The sequence below is a fragment of the Stylophora pistillata genome, chromosome 13 (assembly GCF_964205215.1).
Source record: "Stylophora pistillata chromosome 13, jaStyPist1.2, whole genome shotgun sequence".
Taxonomy (NCBI): Eukaryota; Metazoa; Cnidaria; class Anthozoa; order Scleractinia; family Pocilloporidae; genus Stylophora; species Stylophora pistillata.
In genome coordinates, this window is record NC_142531.1 from 2,531,094 (window position 1) to 2,551,087 (window position 19,994).

General features: G+C 38.0%; 1 protein-coding gene across 4 annotated transcripts; it reads left to right on the plus strand.

Moving 5' to 3' along the window:
* The first annotated feature begins 172 nt into the window (after nucleotides 1–172).
* Nucleotides 173–17,809, plus strand: LOC111344523 (serine/threonine-protein kinase TAO1). 4 transcript variants are annotated; one of them, XM_022951761.2, is made up of 23 exons: nucleotides 173–292; nucleotides 5,323–5,514; nucleotides 5,895–5,966; nucleotides 6,295–6,396; nucleotides 6,682–6,727; nucleotides 6,899–6,957; nucleotides 7,110–7,158; nucleotides 7,477–7,518; nucleotides 7,633–7,693; nucleotides 7,961–8,012; nucleotides 8,477–8,516; nucleotides 8,747–8,843; nucleotides 9,095–9,176; nucleotides 9,796–9,996; nucleotides 10,694–10,846; nucleotides 11,715–11,858; nucleotides 12,262–12,492; nucleotides 13,000–13,194; nucleotides 13,334–13,510; nucleotides 13,654–13,893; nucleotides 14,187–14,399; nucleotides 14,847–15,029; nucleotides 15,325–15,750. In XM_022951761.2, exons 2-23 carry the CDS (start codon nucleotides 5,377–5,379, stop codon nucleotides 15,607–15,609), a joined length of 2,862 nt encoding a protein of 953 aa, XP_022807496.1. In that variant the 5' UTR covers nucleotides 173–292; nucleotides 5,323–5,376; the 3' UTR covers nucleotides 15,610–15,750. The 4 variants fall into 4 exon arrangements, with proteins under 4 accessions (XP_022807496.1, XP_022807505.1, XP_088598658.1 ...); XM_088742532.1 differs by lacking the exon at nucleotides 173–292 and adding an exon at nucleotides 1,207–1,353; XM_022951770.2 differs by lacking the exon at nucleotides 10,694–10,846 and having other exon boundaries at nucleotides 15,325–17,809.
* The last annotated feature ends 2,185 nt before the right edge of the window (nucleotides 17,810–19,994 follow it).

Below are 19,994 nucleotides of genomic sequence, written 5' to 3' on the forward strand. Positions count from 1 at the left end.
TTTCTCCAAGTTTTTAGATTATCATTTTCTAAGAGAATGTAATCTAAACGTTAGGAACAGCTCTTTATTATTATTATTATTTCAACCGTGTCCTCCGGTCCACCCACACCCCCGTAAGCTAAATTTGGGATCAATAAGGGTGGTATCGGGAATGTTGATCAACACACGTCATGCGCAAGCGTACGAGTGAGAAAATTCGCCATGTTGTTGGGAGATGTTTGGGAGTGATTAGCATTTCACGAGTTTTTGTTGTGTTTCATGAAGATTCTTCAAAGGATATCAAGAGTAAGAGGTAAAGTTAAGAACTACGATTACTGTTCTCTATTTCAGAGCGGTATAATCGTGATATCCTAGCGCGAAACGCAAACAATTTTCGTTTCGCGTGCTGTACATCCGTCGGACAATAGTTTCGGCTGTAATATGGTGCTGTAACGTCCGATCACATGCAATAGCTCGCTGAAGAACCTTGTTACTGACGACTCTTTCTTCGATTTAGATTTTATAAAAGGATGGCGACTCATCCCTTCGACTTTAAAACAGTATCATTACTCGACAAACACTGATGCCGTGGCTACCTCTGTTTTCGGTGTTGAGAACAGAATTGCAAAAGAAAGCGAACCTATCGGACAGGCATGCATTTACGTGATGATCAAGGCGATTGGACCTGATAATCCTAGACCATATTTTCTTTTTTACCGCCTTGATTGTAGTCACGTAGCTTTTTAGAAGAATTTTGCCCTGATCTATGATGTAGAAAAATTTTATCCAGTCGGCGGACGCCGTTTGTTTAGGTTTGCTTTTGTATTCGCAAGGAAATGAGTGGCCATGTTCGGGCGCACCCCTGAGGTTCTTTATACGTCGCTACGATCGATACAATTCAATGGTTTGTTTCTGCATGTTCAATTTAGGGAATTCTCCAGACGGATTGTCGCTTGATCCATCGATTACGGAAAGATTGAAAGAAAATTACCGGTGTCTTATGATAGTCTCGTGGCAGCTCGTGAGTGTTGAATCGTAAGATTGTGAGGTGTATGCGATTTTTTATGTCCGGAATGTGTACCACAAAGTGGTTTTATTCTCCGTTACCTTTATAGGCAATGACACTGACCTTGGTTGAAGATGTTTTATCGTCATTGTTCTTCCTCTTTCGTCTCTCAAACGTAAATAACTATCAGAAACGGAGAAAGTTATGAAGAGCTCATAAACTCGTTCTCATTTGTAACACCACAATTTGGCTCGACACGAGAGATCGATTCGAAAAATTGCTCCGATTTAGATAAAATAGTTTCCGGTAAAAGAAGACAAAAGGAGTATCATCCAAACCTTTCGGTACTTTTATCCTCTATGCCGTGTGTAAGTATTTCTTTATTTTTTTTCGATAAGGAAATTGCTGTGTGTTGAATAGTTTTCATAACGCAACATATTGTACCGTGATCCAGCACCCATGCATCATCTTAGATTGTACCTGGTCGCTCTTGCGATTAATATCGGAACATTAGTATACATTGATGGTTTCGAAATTTATATCTCATTCTTCAACTCTAAGTGCCTCTCGATCGGCGTTCGAAGTTTTAGTTTCTTTGTGAAGTTTGTACGCGCTTTAGTTTTGGTTTTGTTATTGTCTGCTAGGTATTCATAAAGATTGTTTTCGAGTATAATTAAGCGCATTGCATTCTGTGTACGTGTTAAACATTGAAATGATGTCACCTTTAATACAACGTTGCTACCAAGTGTGTTGTTTAGTGGGCAATACGATTGCAATCAAATACTAGTAGGGATGTGAAATAACACAGAATCCTTTCTTAATATGATCAATTCTTGCATAATCCTCGTTGTGTCGCTATTGTTCAGGATTGACTGTCCCAAGAAACGTGATGTTTTGAATATCATTACCTTTGAAGAACGATCATGTCAAACTTTAACACTTAAGTTGTGAATTTTAGTCAGTGATTCTAGTGTCAATGACAAAATAATTTCCTAGCAACCTCAATATTTGAAATAAAGGTCATGTTAGATTTGAGCTATTCCCCAACATGAAGGGTACATTTTTAATGGAATCAAGTAAATATTAAATTAGTAGATGAAGGAGTCATGAAAAGCCTTTAATCTGCTAAGTTTGGACTGTATGTAGCAGTAATTATTTCTCATCAAGCAAGAAGCCATTTTTTCAGTCAATAATTTTTTGTATGAGTTAAGAAACTTGATATCACATACTATTTGACCACAGCTACAGTTAGACTCCCAGTGAGTTAACCATAAAGGTTAAAGTTGAGTTTGCTTTCCGCGTTAAATTTACTCCTTTAGTTACACTTCTTAAGATTTGGATTTGGTCTGGTTAGTCTTAAGGACTGACTTAAAAGTTTAAAAAAAAAATTTTTTTTTTCTTTGAGAGGTTGACATATTAAGTTTTTTTTTTTTAACTTAACTATTCCTTGACAACATATTTCTGAGTATGTTCTGTTTGTCAGGTAGATTATCTACATTTTTCGATTTATTCTCATTTTTATTCTTGCATGGTTTCCCTAAAGGTAAAGGATATTAAAATTATCATTTTATGGTATTAGTCAAATGAATTCTGAAATGAAATATTTTGTAACCTTTGGTGTATACCCTCTTGTTATTGTTTGTGGATTTTAGAAATTCAAAGGTGGTTTGCCAATATTTAATTTTTAATGTGTCCATTGTTTGCAGTCCTATAGGTAACCTTAGTAACTTTAAATTTTTTTGTAGAAATTAATAGTTTCATAAAGATCAAGACATTCCCTGTGCATGCTTAGGAGAACTTGGTTCTCAATAAAACAGGGTAGTGGTGCTGCCTGAGGAAAATTTCTCCAACTCAGGATACAAGTACACAGTGTTGATGCCCTTAGCAGTTCTTAAACTTGTAATATATAGTTGTACTCCAGTGATGCTATAAGCAATAGGTAGCCTGAGAAGCAAGCCCTGGGGGGAAGGAGGGGGGATTGGGGGGAGCGGAAAGTGTGGAGGGGAGAGGGAGGGCTTACCACAGACCCCCACTAACTAACGAAACGCCCCCTATTTTCATATTCATATCGTCTTGCATATGTCAATCAGTGCCTCTTAAAATTAACCAATCAGAAAGTGCCATTAGTAAGAGCTCAGTGAACCATGCAAACTGTCAAAACAACAACTAAAACTTGCTCCACAGGAGTGAGAAATGTCAGACAACGAGGAGAATCTGGTATCAAAATCCAAGAGAGGGAGAAAACCAAAAGTTAATCCAGAAGACGTAGTTTGCTGGTTTTGTGGATTAGATTTAAGAATTAAATTTGGAAGTGGCTTCAAGAGTTTTGTAAACATTTTTAATCAGAGTCAAAGGGAAGAATTTCAGTGTGTCTTCGCCGATCGCCTTCGAACGGTCAGTTTTACTTCGAAAATAAGTCGCACATATCTCAAATTATATGCCTTCCTGGTGCAAGAAAAGTGAACAGTTTTTTCCAGTTTTATGAATTGTTGAATAAGGCTGCTTCTCAATGTCCGGATTCCCGTGATTTTTCGTCGAAGTGAAAGTTCTCAACACCAACAGGAAAAAGTCTAGTAGAAAGAGCTTGTGTGTCCGCTCCCCGGCACATGCAAAACCTACGTCTAGCAGGGAAGCATTGTTTGATTTGCCGACAAAAGGACAACCCTCAACTTCAGCGATGGATACAAATTTAAACATTGATGATTTGGATCCAACGTCCATCGGCTTTGCAATGTTGTGGTTAAGGGCAACTGGTTTGAGAATGAAGACGCCATTCTTATGAAGGCCCTGAGCTTGAACAAGTGGATGGCTGCTACAAATATTCTACTTCGACATCGATTCTTGAGGGCAGAACTTCTCGAAATCACGGTTGTCCGCCATTTTCTAAAAGGTAGTCGCCACAAAGACTGTTTAGTTCGAGGGTTGATTGACAACGTGTTGCTCTCAGCCAATGGGAAGTTTTCATCCATATGAAATCGGAAATTTCGTTGGTTAGTGGGGGTCTGTGGCAAGCCCTCCCTCCCCTCCGCACATTCCACTCTCCCCAATCCCCCCTCGTCTTCCCCTGGGCTTGCTTCGCAGGCTAGGAATAGGCAATATCAAGTGCTGGAGATTTAGAAAGATGTTCTCATTACTTACTAATTCAAACTAACACTATTTTCCAGAGGTGAACAGTTAGAGTTCTATTCCATTTCAAACAAAACAACATTTAAAGTGCTAGATTTTCCTTGTATCCCAGTATCAGTTAACTTTTTATTTGAAGAGAATTTATTAAGGAAAACTTTTTAGTGGAATTTCTTCATTATTTACAACTTGATTCTTAAATGATTGCCACTTCTGAGTCATGCCGTACATTCTGGAAAGTGCTTTAAATTACTTGATGAGTTTTAACTTATGAAATCTTTGGATAAACCCCATCCTAGAATAAAGAGACTTTTAAGGGAAAAACTTACATATTCTTGCTATTTAAACTTTCTTAGAAACACTTACAAGGGAAAACATTATCTGTAGAATGCATTCACTAGTTTGAAATTTTTGGACCTGACAACTGCAAATTAAAGGATTTTGTAAACAGTTTGGGAAAAGATGCAGCTTTCTAAGAACAATTTTATTTGCTGAAAGAGTGGTTTGGATTGCTATCTAACATAATGTGATCTTAGGTTTACAGCCAATTTTTAACAGTTGTGTACAACCATAGACTTATAGTTGGAAATTTGGCTGGAATTGTGGAGCTCAAGGTTGAGGCCATCCCTCACTTGGCTTTTTAGTGTTAGTAGCATACAATGGATTCATATTTGTTATGAATAAGTTGGTAACAAGCTAAAGCAAGTTGTTTGTTAATTTGGTTTCATTAACTAGGTTGATATTATAAATTGGCTGCTGTGACAAGTTTCTGAGGCTGACATTTGGCTCTGATGAAGGGCAAATGATCAAAATGTCAGCGTAACATCAGTACTCTGAACAGTGGCCAATTTATAGTATCAACTCAGTTGATTAAACCAAATTATTTTCAAATACCACCCATCAGTACAGCACCACAGCTTCTTTAGGAATGCACCCCCTTTAAAGCAAGTTGTGGTTTATTGTTGCACCATAGACAGTTTGGCAGTGTTCATTCTGTACAGTTTCTACACCAATGGCTGAATTTTTGTTTTCTAATATTTGGCTATAAACAAAAGACATCACTGTGAGACTCTGGGAATTGAATGCCACAAAAATCTACAGTCCCCAGAGCCCCTTGCTAAGATCTATTACAAAGATCATTAATATGTAGAAGTTATAATGGTAGATTTATGATTAGGTTTACATAACTTTGGTACCTTGATCTCTCTGTTTAGGCTTTAGACAAGAATTCTTTGTTACATTGTGGACAGAGGGATCCTGATGCGGCTATGCCCCTGGCAGGGCATGGAAAGGGAGGATTCTTTAGGAATTCAGAATATTCGGGCTTGTTTGATGAGCAAGACCCAGAGAAACTCTTTATTGATCTGAGGGAAATTGGACATGGCAGCTTTGGTGCTGTGTACTATGTAAGTCTTTCACAGTTCAAGATTCTGTATTGATAAACAACTTTTGCACAATTTTGGTTCATTACCTAGCAAACAGGTGATGAGAATTTTCAAACTACTCAGCTGAAGAGTGTTACATTTATCTTTATTGACCCTTGATCCATATGTGTAACAAACAAAAGAGAATCGGGTATCAGTTAAAGTGGATGAGATGGTCAGCTAACCCCAGGCATCCTCAGCTTTCAATGTTTGGTAACTGTATTTCAGGATACTTTAAAAATGCAAAAAGATTGAGTTTTTTTAAAATTAACTGCTTTCCAAAATTTCATAAGTAAGGTACCTTTGGTTGTGAAACCACCATCAATTAATTAAATTTAATATTTGAAACTTGTTGTTCTCAGGCCAAAAATGTTAAAACTAATGAGGTGGTGGCAATCAAGAAGATGTCCTATAGCGGCAAACAATCCAGTGAGGTAAGCAAAAACATACACATACAAGTAAGTATTCCCTTTTCAGGGAGGGAGGGACAAGATCTTATAATTTACAAGCACAATTTTATAACATTATCATTTACACATATGCCCCTGGAGACTTTCTCCCTATCATATTGGTAAAGAATGAGAATCCTTTAACTTTGAAAATCTTACATCTTTTGGAAAATGCTCCATTGCAATCAGATGGCGTTTTCAAAGGCATGCAGTTGTGCATACTGGCAGTTTTCCAAAACTAGCAAGACTACCCTTTATTTTACATTGAAAGGGAAATTTGTAATGCAGCTGTAATCTCTTTTGCATATTGTAGAAATGGCAAGACATTGTGAAAGAAGTAAAATTTCTAAAGCTCTGTAACCACAAGAACACCATTAGCTACAAGGGATGTCATTTGAAAGAGCATACAGCATGGGTAGGTTATTAAACATTGGTCACGGTGAGGCCAAATTCAGGTGATTGTAATATTTATTTTAATATGAAACTCTGAAACAAATCGTCCAATATGATTTTCATTGGTATGTGTCATTCTTCAAGCATAAACAGGGCACACAGGGTATTTTGACTGTAAATCTTGCCTTGAATAGATAAGTTTGAACTACAATCACACCTTCTCTCTTGTCTTCGATTGCAATTAATCTGTATTAGTGTCTGTAAAAATATATTTAGATGTCAATTGTGTTCCTTTCTTGTCTCCTAGCTTGTCATGGAGTATTGTGTTGGTTCAACTTCAGATATTTTAGAAGGTATGTTGGAGGTTTTTTTAATGACTGATTTATAACATACAGAGATTTGAGTCTTGCAAATTTTTGTTACACTGTATGTACAATTCACCTTACAAACATCTCTTTTGTTTATTTCAGTTTAGCTGGGAATATTATAAACTAGTTCAATTTGAATGTTCTTTATTGATACAGTTCACAAGAAACCACTTAGAGAGGTAGAGATTGCTGCAATATGCCAAGATGCTTTACAGGTAAGGGTGTTATATCAACAGACTGGTATCATTAAAATTGCCCAGATATTTGTTCAATGTCTTGTATATCTATATCATTAATCTTCCTTGTCATATTTTTTTAAGCCTTCTATGATTCTCGAACATCATCAAGTTTTGGTTGTTTGCTTTAGGGTCTTAGATATCTGCACAGAAATGGGAGAATTCACAGGGATGTGAAAGGTAAATGAGAAATTATTTTTATTTTGCAATTGATATAAAGAATAAATCAGAGACGTGCAAGATACAAAGCTTTGTATCAATTATTATGCTATTGGGACTTGCATGTTAAGAGTCCCACTTAAACAAACACATTAAAGAGACCCAGATACCCATCATCAATACTTTTAAGACTGAATGATTTTCATAGTTTGCTAAATGAAGTTATAATTGGTGAAGGGGTTTCAATAAAATCACTTAATGCTTAGAAAACAGGGTTAAGGTCCATATGATTCAAATTTAGGCAGAGTTGACATTTTGTCTTGTATGCTTACATTAAAGCGGGAAACGTTCTTTTGACTGAAGATGGAACAGTCAAGTTGGGTAGGTCTAACCATATTTTTTTCCTTTGTAAAAATTTGTCTCTACATTGATGTTACCATCACATGTATTTGTTGTTAATATCAAATAAGTCAATTATTTTTCTGTTTTCTTCAGCTGATTTTGGCTCAGCAGCTCTGGCAGCTCCAGCAAATTCTTTTGTGGGCACACCATATTGGTAAGGAATTAAAGCAAGCTTGTCATATGGCCTCATATGGCCTCTGTCTTACAGCATACAGTATTACCAACAAGGCCTGTCATGAGATTTTCCCGCTTGAGAAGTGTTTGTATGGCTCTCTGTATCTGTCTTTTCCAGATTGGTCTCTGCTCCTTCTCTTTTTTCCTGAATACATGTACAATAATTATAATCTATCTTTAAGATAAAAATGTTTCAGCCTGCACTATGTGGAAAAGACACATTTTAAATGTAGTTCATCTTTGCTAGGATGGCTCCTGAAGTTATCTTAGCCATGGATGAAGGACAGTATGATGGAAAGGTACATACATTTCTTTGCTGGCTAAGTTTTGAGAATTTCCAGTGCCACCAAGGGATTATTTTGCCAATCTCCATAATGAACTACTAGACAAAACAAAATTATTATATTCAGGGAAACTAATTTACTGATGACTCGTGGAGATCAAAGGAGGTCAAATTCATTATGTCACTCTTTTCCTCAGGATAATTTCAACCTTATATTACCTGGAAACTTCACCAATGAAAAACTGGGAACTTGTATGAAGCTCAGCTGTTCATGTCCTCTAGATTGTGTACTGTGTGCTGCTAAGATCAGGAATGATTACAATGATTTTTTTTTTGTTTTCACAAAAGAATGGGTTATTTTAAGTGTTATTTGGTATTATTTTTATTGCATACATACTTTTTACTAATTTATACATTGATTGTGGTTTCCAAACCACATGTGCAGGACTGTTTTTGCTAATGCTGGGTTTCCTCCATCAGGTGGATGTGTGGTCATTAGGAATCACGTGTGTTGAACTAGGTATGTTCTTGGTTTGTCGACAAGGTTTACAGAGTATTAAATGGTAAATTGGAAAACCTTTATCCAAGCAGAGCACATCTCTAACAGAATTACAGTGTGGGGTCACACTGCTGAAGTCACTTCAAAACTCAATATTACAATGATGTGATGTTTGCTGATGTTGATATCATGTACTTTTAATGCTTCAAACAACAGATATTTAGATAAATGTGCCTTGAAAATTTTTTTAGCTGAGAGAAAGCCACCTCTTTTCAACATGAATGCCATGAGTGCCCTCTATCACATTGCTCAAAATGATCCACCAATGCTCTCTACTCCAGAGAACTGGTAAGTTGATGAATACTGTGTTATTGTAGTTTGCTCAGAGTCTTTGGGAATACACTAGTGGAAGACATACATGTAGGTGTTGCCACTGCAATTGAACATGATACTAAACATCCTAATAATGGAGAGGAAAGAGTGAAAAATTTGTCATTTTGTCTGAGCTTATACAGTTGAAGCAAAACATGTACATTTTGTCCTCCAGAGTACTAATTTCAGATTTCAGGTCTAATTTTTTTTTCATCTTTTAATTTTAGGAGTGCAGGCTTTGTTGAATTTGTTCAGCTATGCTTGAAGAAGCAACCAGCTGAAAGACCTACAGCTGAGGATCTTCTACAAGTAAGTAACTTCTCTGTAATGAAATCTTTTTCTTAAGTGCACTTTCAGCTTGGAACATGTGAAAGATGATTTTGTTTGAAAGTGAATGCAACTTTACTGCCAAGCAAAGTTTCTAGGAAGGATTTCTTATTAGAGCAATTTTTAATGGAGAATTGAAATTAGTCTTTGGTTTTGTTTCACTTCTCACACTGATTGGTTTAGTAAACTCAAGCCACCTTATGACACAGAACCTACATTTCTTTGTGCTTCGGAAATTTAATATGTATTTATCCGACCTGTCTGTGGCCTGTTCTGAAACTCATCTTTAGTCTGATTGGTGGGTGTTATTTTTTATTTTGGTTTGGCTGTAAGACACTCAGTCTAACAGCTCCTCATCTTTTACTGGTCAATTTGCAAATTTTACAGAAATAAACAAGGTTAAATTTGCTTAAATTCATAGCTCCCAGGGCAGAGTTGCCTCCAGAATGAAACCTTTCAGTTAGTGAGATGTCTCACAAATTTGGCATTTTGACAAGGAAAATGTTAAGGCTAGATTAGGGCAGGTCAATAAAAGCTACTTTTAGGTTGTTCTGCCATGTTCAGTGCGTATCACAAATTGTGATTTTGTGTTTTTATCTAGCATCCATTTGTATCACAACCAAGACCTGCGTGCATCCTTCTTGAGCTGATTGAGAGAACAAAACAGGCTGTTAGGGCCCTGGACAACATGAATTACCGCAAAATGAAGAAGATGATCATGGGGGATCCTGCTGGAGAGTTAAGTGAAGAAGGGGACAGTTCTATTGCTGAGACAGAAGATGATGATGACAAGTCAGAGGCAGTAAGTTAAATTTGCTTATTTGTTTCTTTCAATGTCTGCTTGTAGTTACATGTAAAATTGGTAGAAAGTCTACATTGGAAAGTTAGAGCTTACAACAACTTGTAATCATGGCATTTATCAATGATGGACAGTAGTTGTGGACCAAAAATGTGAATTGAACTTTCAGGCCTAACAATAAGTAAAGTTCTTTTCTATTTTTTGGTCTGAAGACATTTTTATGGAGCAGTAAGGTACAAAACCAACCCTTGCATTGATTAGCTTTTTGTGTAGCTTTTTCTTCTTAAATCTCAAAGGTACTAAGAATAAAAGGTGAATAAGAATAAGGTAGCAGACACAGATGACACATAAGTAAGCAATTTATTTTTCAAAAATGAACAATACAATTTCACAACATGGACTGATAAGAAACATGGTTGAAAAAAGAAGCAAGAGTTTGTTATTGAGCCTAGATAAGGGCAGGATAAAGTTAGAATTGGTGCCTTTTAATTAAATTGCTTTTTGTATAAGATAAAAAAGAGAGCAAGATGATGCTGTAGTTTTTAGGGTTTATGTTCAGAACTGGGCATATGATGCTGGCAGAGTGTTCAATTAACTCAAATTGAGAATATTTCTCCCTCTCAGTTAACAGTAATTGTTTGTTAGGATCTTCATCCTACTAAAGATCCTCTCTGTGTCTCTCCTATTATCAATACCTCAGTCTCTATTCATTGTCCCCAAGTCCGCATGCCATGTAAACTTTGATGGGGTGTTGGAGGAAGGGGACGGTCCTTCGGCATCTGAGGACAGCTTGGCTTTCTCTGAAGACTCCTTATCTTCGTCATCGTCATTTCTTCACTTCAGATCTTCACAGGTTCTGTCTGCACGTCTGTTGTTTGCACATCCAAACCTTCGTCCAATTCTGTCATTACATCCTTTTCGTCTCACCACCATTGTTATCATTGTGACAACGTCTCATTGTTTTAGCGAAAAAAAAGAAAAGAATGCTTTTATCAAAGTTGCGCTTGTCAAACATTCAGTTAACCAGGGCTTTTATCTTAGTCAGATATTTGAAAATGACTCTTTTGTGCCCAAGAAAGGTCTCTTTCGTTGTCCTAAAACGATTCAGGAAGAATTCTTTGTCAACTTCCTTACAACAGATATGTTACCACAAAAGCTACACGTTACAGGTGTACTACTGCTCCGCTCTGACAAGTCTCCTAGAAAATGATTACGTTGTACACTTAAAGCATATGATATACCTGTCTGAACCAAAATACTTGTTAACGTAGAATTGACGACCATTCAGACAGCTTAAAAACTTTCTACATTTAGTGTACTTGTGTCTTGTGTGTGGTACATTGCTTCATCAGTGACAGTTCACTCCACATTCTGTTTCCTTTTCATGTTCTGTTCAGTTGAACATGTTTGACCTAAATAATGTGGTTACTTAAATGTGACACTATGAAATTTACCTGTAAAACTTATCAAATTGTAATACCTTTTAAGTGTTCTATTCGTGTTCAGTTAAAAGGCTAGAGGCTTAGACGGATAAGCTTCTTATGTGTTTGTACGATTGTCAGAGTAAGGCGTGATTAAACTCTCTTGGAGAATATTCTTCATATCCAGATTATATCTCCTCTCTTTCCTCTTTACCTTCTGTGCAGCGTTTCTCTCGTGAACAATTTATAACTTCTATTGGAGAATAATCACCTATATGCGTAACTGTACTTCCTTTTTAGAGTGCCGAGATGGAAAAGAACAAGAAGGCGAGTGTGAGCAGCACAGCTAGTGTTGCTAGCAGCACGGACAGCATACAAGGAGCCGAGCAAGATAATGATACAGCTGCTGCTGGAATTTCTTCGTTTGCTGCTTCGTCTATCAGTGTAAGTGGTATCCTCGTATTAGCTTTTGCGGAAGGGAGTATTACTTTTTCTTATGGCAAAAGTAACATTAATATGGTTAACGTTTTCTCAAAAATATTTTTTGTAAAATTTTGTTATTACAGCAAAATTGTTTCATTATTAACAAAGAAATTTTATAAGGTTATATAAATCAAGTTCCAGCCAAGAGTCAAGCTACGTGAGGACATGATTCGGTTTTAGCAATGTGATACTCATCTCCTCTCGGAGATATTTAGATATTTTTCGTATGATATTTTAGGTTTGATGTAGTATACATATAATTCACTTCTCTAAGGGCGAGTAACTGCAAATCACCGTTCCAAATAATAAATCAGAATATTCAGTGTCTTGGTCACTTAAAAATATTTTTTTCTTCTCCTTTCAGTTGCAACAACATCGTGAAGACGATGACAGGTTTGCCACCATCCGCCCGCAAAACCTGATCGCCCGACAGCACCAGGAACACAACAGGCAGGGTGACGAGATGAGAGATCAGCTCGAAGTCTACAAGAAGCTGAGGCAGACTCATCAGAGGGAAGTACTGGTCCTGGAGAGCAGGCTACAGATGGAAATGAATGATCATCGCAGGAATCTTGATAAGGAATATGATCAGCAGGTACTGCTCCTCATACACTGCACTGAGGGCGCGAAAAAAGACTCGTTCGGTTGTCTAGCTAGCAGAAGGGAACAGTTTTCTATAGCAATAACAGATTGTAGTGGAGAAAAACCAATTTAAGCACGATTTACTCTCAGTGATCAATTTAAAATTACTCACATGTATCTCATGATTCACCCTCGTTATCTCTGTCATGCCATAAAAACCGAGACGGAAATATCGAGGGGGTTATAAATTGTTTGACGTTGTTGCATCCTCAGTGTGGTGAGTATGCAGGCAGCGAAAGACACGAAACTCCTCGACTCGGAAATGTTGTCTTAATAGGCGAGAACATTGTCCAAACTGACACTCGAGGAAATTACTTACTTTGAGACTAGAGAGGTGAAACGGAAAGGTTAATGAGAAGCCATCACTGAGCAGCACGTTAAGTTCAGTTCAAAGTTTTGTTTTGTTTTTATTTTGTCATCTAAAGTGTATGGCATGAACTTGTGTGTTCTTGTTTACTAGGTACACCAGTTTGAAAGAGACCTGGAAAAACTACGGACCAGACACAAGACTGAAATGGAGCAAAAGCTGAAACAAATGTCAGCAGACGAGAGGAGATTGCTGAAACACATCAAAGATAAGCACGACAACGACATGAAAATATTTCTCTCCGATCAGAAGGCGGCGTACAAAGCGGCCAAGAACCAGATGAAAAAGGTGAGTGTCTTATCCTGGCGCTGATGCTACTCTTTAGGATGTTAGCCTGTCACTTTCAATTCATTTAATCATTTGACTAATAGAAGCTGGGTTATTTCGCTTAACCGATCAAAGGGTCCGTTCTATCTTGGTTTTGTAGGATCAAAGTAATCGTATGTCTTATCAAGGCAGAAAGAATACATTACACGAATCGCAAGAGAGAGCGCAGCGAGAAAAAATGCACGAACACGACATTGTGCGCAACGCTGAACTGAGAAAGTTTCGCCGAGAACAACTCCTGCAGCGGCAGAACTTGGAAAAAGTTTTACTCACTGAGGTAAGAGTTGTATTCTTGTGATCTTAAGGTGTAATTCATGGGTGATATTGTAGGAGGAAATTAGTTGCCAGTTCCTCTTAGGTGTTTGGGGGTTAACAGTCTCGTGATTAGATGCTGATGGTAACTTGCATGTAACCTCACAGGAGATGAACAAGCTGAATGAGCAGAAGGAGATGTCGCACGCGATGTTGATAAGACATCATGAATGTACTCAGGACATGGAGTTCAGGCACTTGAGCTCGGTGCACAGGCTGAGACGAGATCAGCAGCAGAACCAGCACCAGACAGAATGGAACAGTCAAGTTGAGTACAATAAACGGGTCGAGATGGAACTCAGAAAGAAACATTTGTTTGAACTCAAAATGCAGCCCAAAACTCTCAAGGTAAGAAGGATTTTAGCTACAGGTGCGCCTCGAGGTGAAGAATCCTCTTGTCTTTCACAAAGAAGAGGCTGAACGCTACTACTGCATGTTACATTTTGATTTTATGTGGTGAGGGGTATTTGTCCTGTTAGGGGCAGGAAATTTTTTTTTACCGATGTTTGTGTCAGCCATGTTTGATAACAAAAACCAAAATTTACGCGCGCTTTCACAAAGATGTGTCGTGAACAGTTCCACACCCCGACCGGTCAGGTGCAAGTGTTGTGCGAGCTAATGAAGAGTTTGATTACTTCCAGGCGCGCGAAATGCACATCAAGAAGCAATACAGAAACGCGATCAAGACACAGACGCTGCAGTACAAAGCTCTGCAGAAACAGATATTGGAGAAAACACCGAGAGAAAAGCACAAGGAACTCACTAAGCAACTGCGCGAGGAGAAGATGAGAAAGATGGCAGATCTCTCACTTCAGTACGATCAGAGCATTTCTGAAATGCTGCAGAGACAAACGGTAAGTTTAATTGTCGAATAGTCAGTGACTTTGAGGAAGCTACTTATTTATATTTGGGCTTAAACCCTGACGCTTTAAAGAACTCGTTAGATAAACGCATTTCAACCGAGTTTTGTAAAACCAAAAACAAAGAATTACAGCAGCCAATGAGAGCGAGCTAAGACATCACAAGGAACCAATCAGCTTCCAAAGAAAAAGTAAGCTAACAAGTAAGTTCGATTGGTTTTAGTATTGCATCAGGGAAGTTGAAAGGATGGTGCGAGTTTTCCTAATTAATTTTGGAGCGAAGTAGGGCAAACATAACTCTTGACACGCAATTAACAACTGCCCTAAAACATGCAGTTGAGGAATCATTGGAAATACTTTTTTCTAGTTTCCTTTCAATCTTCGAATCTCAGCACTATACACCCTGGTAACAAAGATATTTTGATTCCTTTCGCTACACAGTTGAAGCTGGACGAAAACCAAGTGCGCGAACAGGAAAATCTACGAGTCAAGCTCCAACAGGAACAAGAGTTATTAAGCGCCTACCAGAGTAAACAGACCATGCAACTAAGGGCCCAGCACGAGCGCGAAGAGAAGGACTTACAGGACAAGGTCTCGGTTAGAAGGGCCCTTTTGGAAGAAAAGGTACCTCGCCTACTTATGCGTAGTGTATCCATCGAATATATTCATCCAACGAATCCACCATACCAGCTTGTAATGAGAGTAGCTTTTATCATGTCAGAGATTCAAGTCCTTAAAAGTGTATTTTGTCAGTGAAGATAGATACCCTTGTCGTGCGTTTTCGCAAACCAATTTAAGTCTGTCTAGTAACGAAGTTCTTTAAGGGTGGTGTTTCTTTTCAGTATTAAGTTACTTAGATGGCTGGAATTGAAATTATAATTTTCTAAGGCCGCTAGTAACTCAGTTTCTCAATTTTCAGATGTTTCAAGAGACAACTCGCCTGCAGGACTTTAGAGCGCAAAAGCAAGAAGAGCTTGAACTCAAGCATGTAAAGGAGTTGGAAGATTTTGACACTAACTCTAATATGAGTAGTAGCAGTGGGTCGAACACGTTCTCTTTGAAACACAGGAGTACCAGCAGTATCAGTACTGTAAGCAACTCCAGTACATCAAGCACAAGGAGCACAGAGAACAACGGCACGGTGGTTCAACAGAAGACCAATGACGAGAGATTACAGGTCAGCGCTGGCCCCATGCGTGTATAACCAACTGCAGGGAGTATAGTATGTCTCTTGCATTACATGAAGTATAAAGCTTCATTGATACTTCTGGAGACTGCCGTCACGGTGACGGACATGAAAGAGAAATCTTATCATATTCAAATTCTTTATGGAATATATTGAGCGTGGTTCCTCAGGATCTCGCCCATGAGACAATCGCGTATGGTACATGTCTTTGTGCGGTATCCGCGCGTGTGTACGACTGGGATGTAACTTGGCCTCCTTACGAATGCTTCTGTGTTTTTTAACAAGTCAAGGGGGCGTATAACGTTATTATTGTGACTTTAAGATACGTGGAGTTAAAGTGGAGTTTAAGTCGGCGAGGAGTTGTGTATTGAGAGCAGCACGGTCTATAAAAAGTTCACTTTAATGAGTGTTTCTTTTGGACGGTGCAAGTGGCAGATTGTCTTATTATCTCTGCTGTTCTTGTGTCTTTGGGATTTGGCTGTCCATTCCTATCGTTTCGTTCGCTAAAATATGGAGTCAATATGGGCCGAAGTGCTTAAGCATGGCAGATAGAGAGGTGACCATTGTGAGAAACAGTTTATGGTAAGATCCACAATGTTCGTTTTGGACCTGCCAAAAAGTCACCGTATTTCGGAGCTTATTCCATGAAGTTTTAGCGAATATAATAGAAGTAATTTTCTGCAAGTCACAACTCAGTGTGATAATTGCGTTTTTTAGAAAGAACTCACACAACATGCGTCAGATATATGTTGTCTATTTTTGTACAGAAGCAAAAGGTTTCTTTGATATTTGCCTATATCAGTTTGTTCTCTCCCTTTTTCTTGTAAGCCTTTGATTGTTCACCGTTAACTTGCATCATTTGACAAATGATCGTTGCCTGTTGTAGACCCTGTCATCCTAAAGTCTCTTGGTTGACGAAGGGTGTTAAGTGCTTAAGGTGTACAAATCCCTTATGGTGAGGCATAACAGAGACCCTTTTCTCAGAAATCTTGGATAAATGTTCGGAGAAAATACTTTTAGTGACTAGTTTCTGTTCGTCAGCATTTGACTGAAATGTGGAATAATCGAGGAAGTGATCACTAAATGGAAAATTTATCATTATATTTCAAAATTATGCAATTTTTTCTATTCGCAATATTAATTACTATGAGGTCCGGAAATTTTTTCGTCGTCTGTATCAGGGCTTTTGCAGGATAAATATTTCCTGTAAATTGAAAAGCAGTCAAGGCTTGCAAAACAAAAGAGAAGTTTAATCAGTGAACAGTATATGATAAAACTAACTATATTTCACCCAAACGGGTCTAATAGTTCAAAATACGACAAACGTTAATCCAGTATTGAATGTCGAAAACTCTTTCAGTTAGTTACAGGGAAATAGCTGCTGTTCAAACCCAACAGCACCTGATAGCCCCAGCAAATGACTTGTAAATCTCTGCAATAGCTAGAAGAATTTTTCCCTCTTATTAATTTTTGAACCGCGTTTTTGATCATTGGAACATAAGAGTAGCACGGTTATTTCGTAGACTAAACAGTTTTCGATAGGTTAACATTCCCGATGATTAGTGCATTTTGCAGGCCCCATAAGTGTATGGCCAGCCTTTGAAGGTAACCTCTGAGTCGATTCCAGTGAATGAGACAACAAATGAAAATATCCCATACATGGAGTGTTATTTAAAAATACAAATAGGTCATAAAAATTGTTGGATCAACGTCACGCATTTTGAACTATCAGGCCCCAGTTTCTTATATTTGCTGAGAACAAGTTATCTTATTACTTTCCCCTATACAAAGGTTCTAAAAAAAAAGAAAAAGAAAGCCAAATTACAAATAAGTCGTCATACTTTTTGGCCTTGAATAATCTCTCTTTGTTACTTTTTAGTGCATATTAAGTTCAATGAAGAGAGAATTATTATTAAACAATTTACTGCCTGAAAAGTCGTGCGTATTTAAGTTAATATAAGCGATATCATTTTGCTGCAGCTTGTCTACGTAGTTATCCTCAAAAGCAGTTCATTGATTTGTAAATACCTAGTCGCGGGGACTGAACTTTTTTTTTCCTCTGGAAGTGGGTACACTTTGTACGAAGGTACTGTCTCTTTTCTCGTTAAATTCCTTACCAGAAGTTAACAGTGTCAAGATGCTGTTCGCGGCATGTAAATATTTTAAGGCAATGAATTTGAATTATTAAAGTAGGCAATAAAGATTTTATTTCATCTGTTTTAGTGCATTGTTTCCCTGTGTGCCCTATTGGCGTGAAAAGGATTGTTTATTGATTATGCTCCTTTTTCCAAATCATTTGGGTCTAAAAGTTGGTCTTTTTGTTTTGTTTTTTGTTTTTTCCGCAACTTGAGCACGAAAACGTTCTTGACTTGTGCTTATCAGTACAGACTAAGATCGACTGCAAACTGAGTTGTTCCTCGTTGCATCGTGTAACAACGAAACCGCTTTGTTAATTTTTTAACGGTGCTTCGCGCGCGTGGGACAGAGCCCCATACCCATGGAATATGGTCGACCTCTTTTCGTTTGGTTGTCACGTGACTGACCGAGCGTACGTACGTGCCTTCAGATTGCACGGATAGGGTAGGGGAGACTATCAAAACGAAGGGCGGGGTGTCTCAGGCGAGTCTTGGCAAATGCACATCTTTTATGTTACCATTAATATTACGAACTTGGGAGCTCTGCTTTTAGGCTTGGCTAAATCTATATATTAGATTTATTTGAGTTAATTGTCCCGTCGGACCACAGTTTTAGATTTCTTTACCCTACGTTCTTAACTGACTCTCAGCCTGGCTACGTCAGTTCTTAGTATGTTCTTAGAATTCTAGATAATCTCAGCCTGAAAGGATATTTAAGAAAAAGAGTGTACTCAATTTAGCAACCTCCTCCATCGTCTGAATTCAGCCTTGGTTAGTTTGTCCAGAACTGTTTGATGGGGGTTAGCGAGAAAGCTTGGAACATGAGAGCGACCGCCACTCTTAAGCGCTCGCGGCTTTTATTCCTTTCGGGCTTGGAACTATCATCTGAGAGAAAATTAGTTATAAAATAACCAAAGCAAAGCATGCGCTCTGATTGACCAATTCAGTGTCCACCTATGGGTGTACGCTGCTGACGTGAGCAAATGCAAAGACCTTACACTTTGCAACCTCCCGCTTGCATCCATAACTGTACGCTGTTTACCATTTGTGAAAGAGATTGTGTATACCATTTTACCTTCTATGGGCAAATTCGTGTGTTAAAAAATCATGATATAAACAACGACGTCACAGTGAATACGCCGCGCCCATGCATGTTTTTCTCTGACCGCCTTAGGCATGACATGAAGTAAACGCACACTGCTCGTTACTCCTCATTAACAAAGCGTTGTAGTTTACAACCTTGAGGAACGTTTCATAATGACGTCATGTCGGTAGTGTTGTAAAGCAGTTGTGGTTACTGCGTTTTTACGGTGCGTGTTTTCTATTTTCTTTGACTCTGAAAGTGAAAAGCCTTCCTGAAATCCAGATATCCCTTTGTGTCGCACCCAATCACCATATAGTTATGCCACTATGCCTCTTATCTTAAACAGGTCCTTACCATAGGTTATCACGTTTGTATTGCTATGTTATCATGCCTCTAAGTTCAACGACAGACTGATATCTGTGCTGAAATACGATAACCATGGTTACCAAGAACACTCTCGTCTCCTGTCCTGCTGGTAAAAGTGGTTTCGGCAGTTTCATATTGCTACTAAGACCGGGTATTTTTTGCCCCTTTTTCTGAAACAACAATCTCTTTTCTCCGCATTCGCTTTGTCCAAAGGGGGCGATTATGTTCAAAGATTATAAAATAGTTGGCCAAAGCCATAAATTATTATCATTTTCCTTGGATCATGATTTTAATCGATCTAAGGCATCTAAACAATCTTTTGGAACCTTTCTTTTTTTTCACCAATGTTCAAATTTAACACCTCTTCAAACTTATTAAGAATTTTGTGATGTTTCGTTGCAACGCTACGGAAATTATTTTGAAAACACAATTAGTGAACGCCCCAACTGAGCAATATCCCAGTCTATCAAGCTGTGTAAACAGAGCACATTAAACATTCGCTACTTATACTTGTGTACATGTCTTCTGCACAACGAGTAAAAATGTCTGACTTGAAAGTAGATACTCATAAAATAACCTGAATGTAAGGGAACCTCAGTTACGTTCTAAATTGAGGCATGGTTTAAAGCTACGGAAACTCGAAGCTCAGTGAACTGTTATAATTGGCAACAGGTATCAACGGAGTCACTGTTGCGTTTAACTGCCTCGAATTCTCTTTAAGCTGATGAATAATTTTTCCTTTAACTCTTTGACAGACCCCCTCATTAGCCATTATTTATTATTATTATTATTATTATTTTAAAAGCGATCGGAAGGGG

What these genes read in the sequence shown, in the direction of transcription:
- LOC111344523 (XM_088742532.1), top strand. An exon ending in ATAAGGAATATGATCAGCAG is followed by an intron (nt 12,493 to 12,999) that starts GTACTGCTCCTC and finishes CTTGTTTACTAG; the next exon opens with GTACACCAGTTTGAAAGAGA. An exon ending in TGCAGCCCAAAACTCTCAAG is followed by an intron (nt 13,894 to 14,186) that starts GTAAGAAGGATT and finishes GATTACTTCCAG; the next exon opens with GCGCGCGAAATGCACATCAA.